At 38.9% G+C, this 17,148-nt stretch overlaps 1 protein-coding gene across 2 annotated transcripts; it reads left to right on the top strand.

The window, feature by feature from the left end:
* Positions 1-2,198: 2,198 nt before the first annotated feature.
* btbd3b (BTB (POZ) domain containing 3b) lies at positions 2,199-16,151 on the top strand. Of its 2 annotated transcripts, XM_024297531.2 has the most exons (5): positions 2,199-2,749; positions 2,859-3,111; positions 3,683-3,773; positions 11,356-11,474; positions 12,896-16,151. In XM_024297531.2, exons 2-5 carry the CDS (start codon positions 2,975-2,977, stop codon positions 13,926-13,928), a joined length of 1,380 nt encoding a protein of 459 aa, XP_024153299.1. In that variant the 5' UTR covers positions 2,199-2,749; positions 2,859-2,974; the 3' UTR covers positions 13,929-16,151. The 2 variants fall into 2 exon arrangements, with proteins under 2 accessions (XP_024153299.1, XP_024153298.1); XM_024297530.2 differs by having other exon boundaries at positions 2,200-3,111.
* The last annotated feature ends 997 nt before the right edge of the window (positions 16,152-17,148 follow it).

Here is a 17,148-nt window from a genome sequence, read left to right as displayed (position 1 = left end):
GAGGCTGAAGGAAGACTTCCATTGGATTCACTTACGTTATCCTGCCAATTTTTGTCGCTTTTATTTTGCTGCAAAAATATGGTGCTGCATATAGAGATGCATTTGTAAACATTTGAGACGTATTTTATAGTGAGCAAGTGAATGTCCTTCAGGTGGAATGGTTTGATTTTTACAACATCAGCAATTTGGAGTGTCCTTGTGTAAAACACAGAATTTTCTCCCCCAGGGTTGTTTTCACCTTGAATAAAAATCACTTAAAATTGACGATTCAGCCCGATAATAGAAGCAATGAATCAAGATTCTAACTGGAGAGCTGTTCCAAACCCCAAAACTGTCCTTAAAAGCCAGAAAACAGTGATAATTATGCTTACCACTCTTTAAAACAAATCTGATCTTTAATCAGAACCGTATACACAAGTCATTCTCAGCTGTGTTTTTGCATATTTGGCAAGAGTTAATCCCTAAACACCAGCTGATGCAGCAATGGGAACCCCAAGAGGACATAGATAAAAATTAAAGCCACAAGCAAAGTTGTACGGTCTACAGGTGTTACCTCCCCCTTCCCTCGCATTTCCCTTTCCTCATCCATTTTCACTGGCTGAGCAGCTGCCCCTCACTCACCCCCTCAGCCCCTGTTACCCTGGACGGAGCTACATGTATGGAAAAATAGCACTATTTCAAAATTCTGCTTTTGTTTCTATAGAAACCATTTTATTTGTTTTGTCGCGGGGGGGTGACCATCAAGTCTATGTAATTTTTAGAAGAACCTGCACAAATAAACTTTTGGATTTCCTTGTCAACTGAGGTTTTTTGTTAACCACGCCTACATTCCTAATATATGATAATATTGTATGTTTATTATTTCGTTCAGCTTGAGCCAACAATGAATGTACTCATTTTTTTTATAATATTCCTACACATTCTCACTTCCAACTCGTCATATATGGGACCGGTACGATACGTTCATATATGACAAGGTGGGAGTAAGAATGCATTGAATATTCTGGTAAAATATGTGCGAGCAACAAGAGAATGCCACTTTTTAGAGCTCGCCCCACTAACACCTCTCAAAATCTATACGTTCTAAAAACAAAATGTTTTTTTTTCCAAGTAGCTCGCTGATTCTAGAAGAGTTAGGAGTGAATATATTAAGTAGTTTAAATTTATTGATGAAACTAAAGGTCTTTTTTTAAGGAAAATTCAAGATGGCTGCCTTCTTCCGAGGTCAAAGGTAGAAAAAACTTTGGTTGTAGACTTAAGTTGGCAGCATGTGGGTGAAATTCGTGAACATCACTCGAACTCTTTTCCAGTAAAACGTTGCTACAAAATGGCAGCCAAGCTGTAGGTCTCGTGGCCATCCCATAATAATTTGAAGAATTCTGTTGGATATTTCTGACGCGTGTTTTCAAACTCAAAAATAAAAATGCAAAGGTTGGAAAAATTCAGAATGAATTTTCAAAGATTTAAAAAATCAGGACGAAAATTCAATAATAAAAAAAAAAAAATCTGAATCTGATGGAACAGATACAAAGATACAACTTCCATAGTTTTTGGCTTCATTTGTGGATTTTGAAATGTTCTTATTTTTAGCATCATATAAGATTTTGGCTCCAATCCTTTTTTCGGATGGTTTCTTCCACTGTGATCTCATCTTTTTAACTTTTTTTTGTAGAGGTTGTTCACTATGTTCAAAATATATCTTCACCACTTACCGGGTGTGTGCAGTTTTTGAGTTTGTGGCGGGGAGATTTTTTTTACTTAAATGCGCAGTAACAAAGAAGAATGGAAAAAACAATTTGCTCCTTCAGTCCAGGACTGATGCGGGACAGAGTAAATAAATTCAGATTTCCCGTGTAAGAGTTAAAAAAAATAGTAATAACATCTTAATTTAAGTAACTTTGTTGTTTAAAAACTGTCCATAATCAATTTTAGGCTCCAAAAACCGTGTCTGTTGCTACTGTATAACCGGCTTATAGAAATCTCTTTGACAAATTCTACATTTGAAGCAGAATAAAGTGAATATGAAATGCAGAGGAAACTCTGAAGTGGATGAATATATCATTCCCACTGGCTTTGCCAATTAAAACCGCATGTCTTATTACATATTCAAGCATGTGCTGCACCAGGCTCCATTAGCCAATCATGAATGCTGTTGGATGTCATTGGCTGTGCACGGGGGGAGAGCTGTAAATTGTGTTGAAATGGAGCGGGGAGGCGGGGGCTCTCTATCTCCTCTGCGCTCTCCCATTCAACCTCTGTAGTCAGCAGATCGAGCAGCGCAGCATCCACAGCATCGCGCAGAGGAGAGGACGGAGAAGCGGCGGGCTGCGGAGAGGAAAAGATCAAGTCACAGATGAGGACCGGCAGAAAGAGACGAGACGCTCAGGGGGGGTGAGGATGCAAAATGAAAGGACCTGAGTAAACGCTGCCGCCTCTGCTCCACTGCAGTTATACTAAATCTGGAGCTGTCAGGGCAACCCTCAGAGCGACAGAGGAGGAGGAAAAACTGATCTGAGGAGCTGATCTCATCACTCTGGACAAGCAGGGATGGGACTCCCAAGAGCCTCTCGTCAGCAGATCAAACTTCACACAGGAATAGCTCCATCAGCTCGCCAGCCGGAACCTTCAGAAGACTGACAAATACAAGAAGATCTGTTCCTGTACTTCCAGCCTCTACAGGATCTCTGTGTACTGTGCTGCTCCTGTGCTCTGCCTCCCCCAGCCCCCCCAACACACCTGCCTGCTCCTGGTGGATGTCTTCTCTGCATGCACTCTCACTGCTCAGCAGTTGAACACACTCATGGTCGATGCCAAGGGAAGGAACATGAAATGTCTGACTTTCTTCTTAATGCTTCCAGAGTCGGTAAAAAGCAAGTCGAGTAAAAGCTCAAAGAAAGGGAATGCCAGCGGCAGCTCCAAGCTGCCCCCAGTCTGCTATGAGATAATAACTCTGAGGAGCAAGAAGAAGAAGAAGATGGCAGCGGACATCTTTCCCACCAAAAAGCCAGCATCCACCACCACGGTGCAACAGTACCAGCAGCAAAACCTCAACAACAACAACACCGTTCAGAACTGCAACTGGCAGGGGCTCTACTCAACCATTCGAGAAAGGTAAGCCAGATCATTTCTGACAGGATCAAACTGCTAGAATATGATCACATTTTTAGACCCTAAACTCCTTTATTGTTCAATAAAGCAGGAATGTGTTTTTGTGCGTCTGGGCGTCCTCAAGTCTGTTGGGGGTACCTCCGTTTATACCTCACCCCGCACACTCTGCCATAACAGGGAGCGGAGTGTGTTTGAAATACTCAGCAAGCAGAGGTCAGCCTCAACCAAAAGCAACAATATTTACCTTGGCCTATCAGGAGCCTCAGCCGTCCAGAGCAAAACGTGTGATTTCTGACCCGGCTTTGTTGTCTCTCCAGAACAACTGGGGGGGTGCCTACCCGCCCATGTGACATGTTCAACTGCTCAATAATACATAAAAACAGCTTTATTGTGAAACCCAGTTGGGATTTCCCACAGTCTCCATTGTCTTGTTACTGCTGTGTTTGAGGATTCTATGAAAAAAAACAAAAAGTTGGTTTCCTGAGAAAGTCCAAGCAGGATCCAGGATTATTTCATTTTGCTCACATTGATCTTTCTGAAATTCTTCTAATTTATTTTTTCCTTCCATCTCCAGAAACTCAGTAATGTTCAACAATGAACTGATGGCGGATGTTCATTTTGTCGTGGGTCAGCCGGGGAGGACTCAGCGGCTGCCAGGACACAGAGTAAGGATTCATCCAGCTAAACTCCTGCTAAACAAGAGAAAAAATACAGAATTAAAACTCATCAAATCAAAGCATACATATGCTCTTCTTCTTACCTGCGGGTGTGGAAGTGAAGTCCTTTGTGCTCCACTTCCACACCATGTGTCTTTTTTGAGACAGTCCTCAATTATTTATGTAAATGAGGCTGAGGGAGAGTGAGTGAAGGAGAACCCAGAAGGATGGCCTTTGTTACTGATTTTACTTCTAAAATCATCACAAGAAAACTTATTTTTCATTTGGATTTAGAAATTCCTTTTTAAGCACTCAAAAGGAAAATAAAGTTAAAGAACCCAAACAAGAGAAACACATACAAACATGTCAAACGTATGATTGTCGGTCATGATTTGATTGAATAATATTTATACATATGCATACACATACACATTATTTAATTATATTTTCTCTAAATCATAAGTGCATACAATACATGAGACACTAAAACCATTAAATATTATGTTTTTTATAAGGAGTTTAATTATTTGCTTGAAAGTGAGTAGGAGGAAACAAACTTATATAATCCCACCCTATTGTGCTTTAGTTAACTTTATTTTATTACATAATTTGTCATTGTATGATTCTGAACTTCAGTTACTTATACTTTACCATCACTAGTGCAGATCATTTGAAAAAAATCCATGTATTAATTAAAATAAAGTAAATATTAATTACGTAAGAAGACAAAGCACAATCAAAAATAAGTGCATTTTCAAATCTTATTGTGAAACACCTTAAAAATTTAAAAACAGTTTAGGCAAGTATTTTCCCTCAAGAACCACTCAAAATGTGATGAAAATCTTCCGTTTATACCTTCAATTACAGACAAAGCTTTCCGTGAATGGAGCAGATCAGTTTTGCTAGTTGAAGATTTGTTCATTGATGGAACATTTGTATATTTTAAGTAAATTGTAATAAATTAAATATCCCTCTTTTCCATTTCTTCAGATTTAAAAATGCAAATTGGATGTTTGTTACATCAATTTAAATCTAACATAGAATTTATTTATTTAATTTATGTTTTGTGGCTTCATGTAAAACCTGAACCATCTATTAATAGGCCTTTAGTTCATTCAGCTTAATTGTAATGTACTTGTATTGCAAGCATAGCCTTACCCCTTTGCATTGTGGGTCGCAAAGTGTTTTTTTCTGTTTTAGATAGTTTCGGTGTTCTGGTTTTTAACAGTTGTGTTGTTTTGGAAGTTGCTCTCTTTGTCGTTGAGGTTGTTATGCTACACTTACACAAGCCTCAGCAACACAATGGAAGGTCTATGTGAAAGTATGCATGTGTGGGTTACAGGGCGCTGCGTTCATACTTTCATTACTACACAAGTTTTTAAGTCAGTTTTTGGGTTCTATGTATAAAACGTACAACACTGAATGCATGTTGACAAGTGTTGATCTTTGACCAATCAGGAACTTAGATTTGTTAGTGACATATGGATAGTGACCTTTTCAAAGGACAACAGTATCAAATGTTTAAAATTTATGACAGAGAAATTAATCATTTCCAGCTGTAATTATATGACACAGACTCTTTCAAACATTGAAATAGAGTTATGACAGAAAAGCCTGGAGCGAGTTTCATGAGATTTGGACATCTCGTTGAGCGGGTTCTTCATACATGCCCGTTGTGTACGTAGCATAAGGTTTGGTTGTGTGGCTGAACTTTGCACCACAAATAAGAAATCATTTGCATTTCAGAGTATTTCTCCTTTTAAATCGAACTGTTTGAATGAATGAACTGTTAGTACGTCACGAGAGCTCTGCTGCACATGCGCTAAACTCCTCATCTGGCCCAGCTAGCGTGTCTAGCTTCAGATCAACATGAAAAATGGCTTCTTAAGACATTTAGGTTGTGGGATTTTGGTTAGAAACTTCATAATCATAGTTAAAACAATTTTTAATTAAAAAAATGTTATAGGGGGACTTTAAATTGCATTAAAAATAGCATGCACTGAAGACTTTTGGATTTTAAGATTTTGTACCTCCCTTCTTTCTGACTCCTCAGGATTATTGAGATGTATGACTCAGCAAAAAAAACTAATCTTTTTCTGAATTTAATTTAAACTTGGTTTTGCAAGGGCAACTACATTTATTTAAATTTGTTATTTGAAGAAGTACCCTATTAAATGAAGTAGCTCCTATCTTTAAAACACACGATAGAAAACAAAAATCACCACTAATGTTACTAAAAACCTAAAGGGAAAGGACCTTAAATTTCTGTAAGGAGATCTGAGAAAAAGCTCCAGATAAAAAACATTCCTCTCCAATTTGTTTATGTGGTTGGTTATTCAGTTTACACTATAACGTGTTCATTCCAAGCCCAGTTTATAGGTATGCATATTTTTATTTTAAATATTAATCTAATTTGTGATTGATACAAACAATACTGGTTCTGGCGGTCAGTATTCTGAGAATTTTCAGATTTTATGCAGAGACCTGTAAATCCATCTATAATTCCTGGATGGAGCACAACATATAATTACTTTCGGGACCTTGATTGACAGGAGACTAGTTCTTCTTAAATGGAAGGGGAAATTTCCTCCAGCTTTTAAGATGTGGATCAACAATGTCTAACAATATTTGAGAAAACGCCTTTTTTGCTGCATTTGAACAAAAGATTTTTATGCTATTGGAATCCATTCTTGAGTTAAATGGAGATGTCAGTAATGTTGACATATGAAGCTGAAATGCAAAACCAGTTTTTGGAAAAACGATGTGCATTCAGAATGTATCTCATGGACAAGCTGGAGTGTCATCATACTCTGTAATGTGACCCAATTTCAGCCACCCGTATGATCACAGAATGTTCTCTTGAATACTGCAGTGAAAAAGAAACTCCTGCTGGACTTATCGATTGGAGGCTTTGGCCGTAAAATAAGGCCAGATCTTTGCTGCGTTACTGTTTGAGATGTTTGACTTGACCTGAAAATGGAGTTGTGTTTTATAGACCAGAGAGAGTCTGACCGTGGGAGGTTTTTTTTCAGTTTGGACTGATGCTGAACCCAAACTGTGCTGTCAGCCGTTTGAAAGGAGGGAATTTCTCAAACTGTGTTTTGACTTTAAACTTTCAAACTCAGCTCTGCAGAGTCTGAGCCATAGATTGAGGAGAAAGGCTGAGCTTGTAGGTGTGATTTCCCCAAACATTTTCCAAGCTGTTCTAGGTTAGGTTTGCAAGACTCATTTAGCTCTTTGCACGAATATATTCGTCTTCTTAGCTGTTTGATTGACCCAAAATTTTACAAGGTTGCCATGGTGACATGACAGTCATCTTTTTGTTGAAACGTTTCTTTTACCAGACCTAAGGGATGTGTCACATTTGATGAGTTATCAGATTTTTTTTTAGAAATCAAAGCTGTGTTTTTGTTTAAAAAAAAGAAAAGAAAATATTTTTGCTCCAGTTTTTTTAACTTTGAGTAAACTACTAAAATGTGCAGCAAAATGTCCTCTAGATCAACCATTAAGGAACTGAACACTGCAAAAACATCTTAGCCATTTCAAGTTCACTTTTACCTGTCCTGGCTCCTATATTTTGAGAGCATTATAGACAAATCATGTCAGTGTAATCAAAGCTAAACACATTTGAACAGATTCTTATATTTTCTTGCAAACTATGAAGATAAATTGACGTATTTAGGTGGCAAAAGCAGCTTGAGTAAATAAAACGCTTAATAAAAGGAAAAGTCTAGGGAATAAATACTGATGTGATATAAACCAGGAAGCAGGCATGGCATCCAGACAGGAAGAAAAAGATAAAATACACTTTTAAATTAAACAAAGAAACAAACAAAACAAAACAAAACAGGGAAGAGCTATTTCAGTTACCACTCTGTAAAGAGCACATTACAGAGAGATATTAGTGTTGCATCTTATTTCATCATACACTGAAAAAGCTATGAATTCTGGCAAACAGAACTTTTGCAACACTTTGTTCTGTGATAGAAATCTGCTTTTGGACCCTAAGGGGAATCAGAACAGTAATAAAATACCTCGATGACTACAATATGCACTAAGAAGTCAACACTATGATGCAAACTTTGATCATTTAGTTTATTTTAGCAGTAATTCCTATGCAGAAATATACATTTTATTATTAGGATTTCCAGGTCAGAGTATTTTAAAAATATCCTGGTTCTAAAAAGGTTAAATCAAAAGGATGGAATGTTAAAAACGGATTAATATAATGTTGATTTCCTGAATGGTGCAGAACTTTTTCATATTTCTGTATCTGGATTTTTCAAGCCTATTTTGATTATGGCCAACAGGAAAAAAACATTAGAGAAGACATTTTTGTTTTATTATTAGACAGAACGTGAGTCTAGTTCTACTTTTTTTGTATTTTGTTACTTTGTTACTCAACCATAGTTAAGATTATTAAACAAGATGAAAAACTTTTAAAACAGTTAATCTTTTGAAACTTTTTCACTACACATTAATGTAATGATAAAAATAAAGAAAAAATACTGTTCTGTATTCCCCCATTAGTCTTTAGTAACTAAACTATTCATATTACTAGCAGAGCAGATGGCTTATAATTATTAAATTGTATTAAAAAATGATGGAGGGATTAAAACAGTTTGGAATAGGAAAAACAGTTTGAATTAAAGCCGCAAGCGGCGTTGGATGGCCCGCAGTCGCTACCCGCCCTCATCCTCGCCGCCCTCTCCCTCGCAGCCCGCCCTCTCCCTCGCTGCCCGCCCTCTCCCTCGCTGCCCGCACATACGCACCAACGCTGCGCTCGCTGCCCGCCCCTACGCACCATCGCCGCCCTTGACGCTGACCTTTGACCCGAATTCACCTGCTAAGCAGCCACTATGCACCACTAACCCCCACCCTCCCCTTACTATATAGCTAGACTGTGATGTAAGTGAGAAATTGCCTAAAAAGGCACTTTTTTCAAAATGGCGGCTTTTCTGTTAGTGTTATCTCCATAGCAACCATTTTATGTTTTGTTCGCCCGAGGTCACCGAACAGATTGACGTTAGTTTCGCAAGAATCGGCCAAAGTACATTTTTGGATCTCCTTAGCAACGGAGGTTGTTTGCTAACCACGCCCACATTCCTTATATGGTCATATTCTATGATATTATACCTGTTAAAGCTTTAGCCTGGGATTAACATGTTAAAATCTCATTGCAATGCATTGAAATATGAGCGTGTATTGACACTATGCCACATTTGCGAGTTCGCCATGCGCACGCCGTTCCAAATCTATAGCTTGTAATACCATATATTTTCTCCCAAAAGCTTCCCAATGGTGCCAAAAGCGTTTGGAAACGTTTGATAAATATCCCTAAAAGTTATATTTGTTTGAAGCTAGTGCTAACAGTGGTTTTTTGGACAAATCAAGATGGCGGCCCTTCCCAAGGTCAAAGGTCAACCAAACTTTAGGGGTCGTTGAAGACTAACGCCAGAGTCATGTTGGTCAAATTTCGTAAAAATCGGACTAACAAAAGCTAAGTTCCACCTTTGTAAAGTTCACAAAATGTCCGATTTCGAAACAAAATGGCCGCCAAGTGGTAGGTCGTGGAGCCATCCCATAATAATGTAAAATTTAGCCATGGTTATATCCAATAAAGCTACGTTGGTTTCGTTCGCGAATTGCAAACTTTTTTTTGATTTTGCTGAGTCAGCAGTTTTTTTCGCAACGGTTTTTTGCGTACCAGGGCCGCATTTTACGCATTACAGTTTCGAAAGTTACGTCGTTTCGTTCAGCTTGAGTCTCCGCATGCACGAATACCCTTTTTGCGCAAATCGCCCAAAATATGTGCGAGCTAGCTAAAACCGTGGCGGTTGCGACCTTGCCACGCGCACGCCATTCAAATTCTACAACTTCTAATTCCAACATTTTTCTCACAGTACATTCCCATTTATGGCCAGTGATGTGACATAACAATTGATAAAACCCCCTAGGAGGTAATTCTTTTTGTAGCTTTGAGTAAAAGTGCTTTTCTTCAACTTTTCAAGATGGCGGCGTCTTCCCAAGGTCAAAGGTCAATGAAACTTCCAGGGTCGTTGTAGACTCGCGCTGAGAACCTAAGTCTGAAGTTTCGTGAAAATCGGACAAACAAAAGTTCCGTTTTCCCATACTGCGGAAAAACGTGAAAATCGCCATTTTTCAGATTTCGGGGCAAGATGGCCTCCAAGCCTACGGCTTGACGGCCATCCCATAATGATTTCAAATGTTCCAGGGCTTATCCCCGACACGTGGCATGGGCTTTCGTTTTCGTATCTCGAAATATTTTTTTTTGGCCCCATAAGCGATTTTCGGCCCATTCATTCTTTTTACGAAAACGCTCGCCGTGATGTCATCGTTTTGAGGGGGGTCACGCGCAACATGCCAAAAATTCATTTTCAATTTTCCCTAGGTGTGATAAAATTTTGAGGTACTTTTCGTTCATGTGGCGGGGGTGAAATTTTGGCTCAAAGGCGCAGAAAGATAGAATGTTAAAGCAAAAACAATATGGTCCTTGCAGTCAGTAGACTGCTGCTGCGGGCCATAAATATTTTGGTGAATGTGCTGTTTTAAAAACACAAACTTAGTGCTGACACTTCATCTGAACCTCAAAGACTGCAGTTGGAGCCGTTTCGGCGTGGGCTTTTCAGAATATCATCAAATTAAACATTAAAGTGTCAAATGTAAGGCCATCTGTGCAACTCAAATTGGGTCACAAAAGAGTCCAAGTGAGTAAAACTTTTTCAAAATGCAATTAAGCGAAAATTTAAAATATATTTGGTTTGTCTCCATTTGTTTTCTGATAACTTGTACATAATTAATCCGGCTTGTCTAACTTGAGGCTTTGATCAGCTTCATTGTGTTTCTTTTGCAAAAAACAAAAAAAACAACAACAACAAAAAAAAAAAACAATGAAAAATAATTGAGTAAAACTTGACATCATATTCATCTTATCATAACAGATCTGAGCCAAAGTTGCTTTTGATTATAGGCCTTTTATCCAATTATACAATTTTCAGGCTGAGAATGACTTTCTTTGAAAATTCAAAGCTCAAAAAGTTTTAATCATTTATTTTCATACACACTGAATAAAAAAAGACATTTCCCATCAAAAGAAGGAATTGCCTGTCACGTCTTTTGGCACATTTGATTATTCTTGCTGCTTTTACTAAATAGCTACGAGAGAACACGCCAGCAGCAAAGTCTATTAAGCATTTTTGTTCAATTATACGGTACAGCTGTTATCACTCCAACTTTTCATCTAAAATCTTTGAATGATTTTCTGACCACTTTGCCAGAATGAGTGAAATCCTTAAAGGCTGAAGACATTGACTTTAGACACCCTTGGGACAGCAAACAGCGTTGAATAATATAATAAACTTGTAAGAAAACAAAAAGGAAATTAAAAATATAAATTTTTCTGATGAATTGCTATCTGCGTCGTTGAATAAAGATCTAGAGGCTGAAATTCAAATGGAACAATTAAAGAGAAACCATCTATTTTCAGCCCAGATTTACTGCAGAAGTAGCTAATCAGCAGTTTTTTCCATATCCTGTTTTAATTTGTGAATGTTTTCCTCTTCTTCAACAGTACGTGTTGGCTGTGGGCAGCTCAGTGTTCCACGCCATGTTTTATGGGGAACTGGCTGAAAACAAAGACGAAATCCATATTCCAGATGTGGAACCGGCAGCTTTTCTGGCAATGCTAAAGTAAGAATTTTGTTTAATTAAAAAGAATAAAAATAGCTAATAAACAGAATTTCCATGTGTAAAATTCCTTGTTTGTTTCTATCTCCTGCTCTCTTATAAGCATATGTTTCTGTTTGTTCTTCAGCCTTTCTGTTGGTAGTCTGTCATCCCTTTTATTCTGGTCGTTAGTTTCCTTTATCCTTGTAGGAGAGCTACTAAAGTGCTAAATAAAAAAACTAGGAATATTTTTGTCAGAAATAAAGAATATATTAAAGCCGTGACGAGAATTATATGGCCCACAGGCACAACCCTCCCCTCACTCTCGCTGCCCACTTTTTGACCCACCCACACTAGCTGAGCAGCTGCTACACATCCCTCACTCTTCTTTCTGCCCCTGCAACCAGGGTCACATGTGACAAATTCATGAAAAATTTAAAACACTTTTTTCAAAATGGCAGCTTTTTTGTTGATAATATCTCTTTTGCAAACTTGTATTACGTCTGTGTAATTTTTAGAAGAATCTGCAAAAGTAAATGTTCAGATTTCCTTGACAACAGAGGTTTTTTTGTTACCCATGGTCATATTCCTAATATGGTCATATCATGTTATATTTTTTTCTTTCTGAGACAACAACTCATGTATTAACTGTCACAATATTCCATTAAAAAATGTGCCATCAAGGAGCTTGGCACAATAAAGTTGTTGGACTTTAAAACTTCTAAAAACATTTTTTCCTAACTTCACAATGATGCTCGAGGACTTAGGAGGCAATAGATCAAAATCCCTTGAAGGAGTTTAAATTTGTAGCTGGTACTTATAGGTGGTTTATTTATTACTTTTATCTGAAAATTCAAGATGGTGGCTTATTCCTAAGGTCAAAGGTCAAACTTAATTTGTGGTTTTCTTTTTCTTTGAAGATTGCTCAAAAAAAGCTGTCATTGCCAAGCCATAAGACCTATAGCTATCCCATAATAATCTCAAAACTATACCATAATAATCTCCAACCAATATTCTGAAATCTATTTTGTGAGCTCTATAAGAGATTTTGCCAAATTCATTTTTTTGACTGTGATGGGTTGTTTTTATTATTATTATTATTATAACTTCTATTCCTATTTTTTTAATGGGGGGTGGTCATTCACTGTGTCCATTTTCACAGGGTACTTTGTATGTGCAAATCTTGATGACTTTTGGAGTAAGTGGTGGGGGCAACGTTTTGCATTAAGTAGCTTTAAGAAAGAAGAATTGCAAAAACAATCTGGCCTTTCAGTCCAGGATGGCTGTGGAACAGAATTTCAATTGAATGCATTTTTTTAATCATAAAGTTCATGTTTTGACCACTTTCTGTGATTTGAATTCTTTGTTTCTAAAAGTATAGCAAATAACCAAAAGGTGTAAATAACTTTTCTACTCACAGCAATCTCATTTATTTGCATCAACAGGTATATTTACTGTGATGAAATCGACCTGACTGCTGACACAGTGTTGGCCACCCTGTATGCTGCTAAGAAGTACATTGTCCCTCACCTGGCTCGCGCCTGCGTCAACTTCCTGGAGACAAGTCTTAGTGCCAAAAATGCCTGCGTGTTACTTTCCCAGAGCTGCCTTTTCGAGGAGCCAGAGCTGACGCAACGCTGCTGGGAGGTGATTGATGCCCAGGCTGAGCTGGCTTTACGTTCAGAGGGCTTCTGTGACATTGATGCCCAGACTCTGGAGAGCATCCTCCAGCGAGAGACCCTCAATGCTAAAGAGATCGTGGTATTTGAAGCAGCGCTTAGCTGGGCCGAAGCAGAGTGCCAAAGACAAGAGCTCACCTCCTCCACCGACAACAAGCGTAAGGTTTTGGGAAAAGCGATGTACCTCATACGTATCCCAACAATGGCGCTGGATGATTTTGCCAATGGTGCAGCTCAGTCAGGCGTGTTGACACTCAATGAGACCAATGACGTCTTCCTGTGGTACACAGCGGCAAAGAAACCTGAGCTGCAATTCGCTTGTCAGCCGAGGAAGGGCCTGACCCCCCAGCGCTGCCACCGATTCCAGTCCTGTGCCTACCGGAGCAACCAGTGGCGCTATCGGGGGCGCTGTGACAGCATTCAGTTTGCCGTAGATAAAAGAGTTTTCATCGCTGGTTTCGGCTTGTACGGATCTAGCTGCGGATCGGCAGAGTACAGCGCCAAGATTGAGCTGAAGCGACAGGGTGTGTTGTTGGGGAAAAACCACAGCAAATACTTCTCTGACGGATCCAGCAACACCTTCCCAGTGTGGTTTGAGTATCCGGTTCAAATTGAGCCCGATACCTTCTACACAGCCAGTGTGGTCCTGGATGGGAATGAGCTGAGCTATTTCGGACAGGAAGGGATGACGGAGGTGCAGTGTGGTAAGGTGACATTTCAGTTCCAGTGCTCCTCGGACAGCACCAACGGCACTGGTGTGCAGGGGGGGCAGATTCCTGAACTCATCTTCTACGCTTGAAATCACCACTGTAGACTTTCTGTGTTCTTTCTTCAGACATATCTGCCATAGCGCGCTGTCACTCTTATTATCTTTTTACAGTCTCAAATCTGTTAAAGGCGGATTTAATTTCATATATGGACTACTTGGATGGGATTAGATGAATTATTTTAGGAGTTTTCCCCAAAACAAAGATGAACTGTTTCAAAGTCTTAAAGAATATCTAGCACTAAAAGTGCATGTATGTAAATATCTGTACATTTTGTAAATGTATTTGAAACTGCAATGGTGGTCATAAATATATCCTATATAATAAAAAAAGGCTAATAATGTTTATTTTCTTTCAGTATTTGCAAAGATCTCAAATACACAGCAGCAATATTTCACATCCTGTAATGATGAGTATTTATATCTGGAACAGTTGTTGGGATTTGAAAGCATCAGAAAATTGAAAGCTCCGGTTAAAAATATTTTGTTACCAGTTTTTTTTTCTACTGCTCATTTAAGCCTTAGTCACATGCAATCATGCAGGGGGGGTCGTGCAGGTATTTGGGTTGTTTGGGCATGTGCAGGGTCGTAGAGAGGAGCGGCTGCATCTTAAGGGGAGCACAGGTGTGTCTTGCAGTGTCTTTCTGGGTCATATGACCACCTTAATGGACATCATGAAAATGGGACATACCATTATCGTGCGTGTGGTAAGTGTGTCGTAAAGTATTTGCAAGGATAATAGAAGTTGCAAGCACATATTAGCTGCAGGTCATACGATGTCCTTACGACACTCTAGTTGTTAGTAAGGTGTACGTATTGGATCCCTACTGACCGTGTGCAAATGTGACATGCACAGGGTGTACATGAAATATGCAAGTCCCACTCAAATTCGGATTATCAAACTTCTTAAACCCTAAAGCCACATTCACACCGCCCTCAGCAACTCGTGTTCAAGTGGCCACTTGTAATGAAAAGTCTATGTAAACAGGAGCAGATGCGCATAACGTGATTCCGCATACAAAACTCTTGGGTTCATGTGTAGCTGCACAAGTTTCTACAACCATTTTCAGGCTTTACATTTAAAAAAACGTGGTGCCATTGAATGCACGTTGCAAGTTACATTAGGATGAACTTTGACCAATAAGAGATTCAGACTTGGTAGTGAGGAATAGATGATATATGATATCAAATCTTTCATATATTGGACAAGAGTTGTAAAAAAAAAAAAAAAGCCTGGAGCAAGATTCGTCAAATTGGCACCACTTGACATTTGGCACCAAACCTCTTCCAACCGTAGGTGGCAGACCTGTGGTAGTAAACAGCAGAAAAAAGAAGAAGAAAAAGAAGCCCCTCCCAGATTATTCAGGGTAAACGCCATGGGCTAAATGTTAATAAAGTGAAAAATCCATAAGAAAGATTTCCAACTCCTTAGCTACATCCTTACTTACCCTTATGCGTTGTAGAAATGTTTGCTACGACATGTCGCCCGCAGCATGCCCGTAGATAACAAGTGTGCATGAACATTTCCTCTCTACGGGTTAACAGAGCAGTCTACAATCTTTTGTGCAGGCCACCTGCGTACCCTGTACAGGTTTGCCTCAAGAGCAGTTGTGACTAAGGCTTTAGATTTGAGGGGATACAAATTTGAAGCTTTGCGTTCTGAATGTGTGGCAAAGCACTAGATTGAGGAGCACAAGCCACAATGCTGATGAAAATGTTGCCAAGCACCAACTATCCTTTTAGTTAAAGGCCACTTTAAGAGTGATGTTTACAGTGGACACAGGGACTGTATGATTTGTTTAATACCAACATGTTTAGGTAAAGTGAACCACAAGTCTGTCTTTGTCTGCAGAAGTCACAGCACGAGCTGGTTTGTTCCAGTTTATCTCAAATGTACTGCTAATTGTTCTTGCTCCTTCGCTTTGTTTACAGCAAAAAGATCAATGATCGATCCAGAGTTAGAAGCTGCTTTTTCTCTTATTGACTTTTCTTTTCACTTGGTTAAAAACCCTGTGTCCTCTTGAATGGGGAGTACACCTTACTAATGTGATCACCAGTACCTGCAAACGCGTACTGTACACGGTCGCTGTTTGTTACCATGAGCTTCTTGATGTTCTTCATGTCGGTGAGGGACTAACAGGCTTGTCTGCTGACGGTTGTGATGGCGTTATGTGTTGAAATGCTACAGTGATGGAAGACCGATGAATGTGAATGATTGTGGATGATACAAATAAAAAAAAGTGGTATATATGGTGATTGTGTGTTTCATCTTTCTGTAAGGCTGCAGTCTGGTATTGTATGGAAATTAAGTGATATAGAAAATATTTACTCTCCTGAGGTGGTTTAAGTCATTGATTGAAAATCCCTGATATTTTTCTTCAAAGTCTGCACTTTTTGCATATTTAACTTTATTTATATTTCACTTGCACCTTTCCATTACAAAAACAGCATGAAATCGTGGCTGGAAGACTTAATGTTGATCTCAGTGAAGGTATTTTATGAAGCCACTTTTCTAGATGTATAAGAATGCATCAGTAAATGTAATTGGTTGCACAGAAAATAAAAGGAAGATAATATAATAGTCACAAATCCAAAATAATATGTACTGGATTTTTCTACAGGCAGAATTAGCTTGATGTCAGGTGCAGACGCATACTTTCAACCCAAACAGAACACACACACACTTTTTACCAGGTAAGACAGTCCAATCTGACAAAAGGTAATGGGCTTTTTGGTCCATGCTTCTAGTCTCACAATCTATTGGTTGAAACAGCGAGAAAGCAGCACATTGAGGAGAGTGGAATCCACATGGGGCTGCAGTACCCCACAAACCATGAATATATACGAGCACAAACAAGCCATCCGTTTGTCGAATCAATTACTTGGTTCTACACCTGGTAACCCCAACTACTGACATGTAAAGTGTCAAAATCATGAATGTAAAGAGTAGATACAAGTATTTAGGATCCACAGTTAAAAATGTCGTCCCAAAAGTCTCCCTCCGATAAAAATAATGTTTTTTGAGTTTTTAACATGTATGTGTGGAATTTTTCTTATGAAAGAGAACAAATGTAATAAGAAATCATTTTGTTTATGCATTTCCGAGTACATTTTTATGCAGCAGCGGTGAAGATTTACGCCAGCAAGACACAAAGCTATCATAATCAGACAGGGGGGATCAGGGGTGGGGCTACTCAGCTCACGACCAAAAGCCACACCCCCTCAGAGGATATTTTTAAAACAGAGGCTTCAA

Source organism: Oryzias melastigma, linkage group LG15 (genome assembly GCF_002922805.2).
Source record: "Oryzias melastigma strain HK-1 linkage group LG15, ASM292280v2, whole genome shotgun sequence".
Classification (NCBI taxonomy): Eukaryota; Metazoa; Chordata; class Actinopteri; order Beloniformes; family Adrianichthyidae; genus Oryzias; species Oryzias melastigma.
This window is presented reverse-complemented; position numbering and strand designations above follow the sequence as displayed.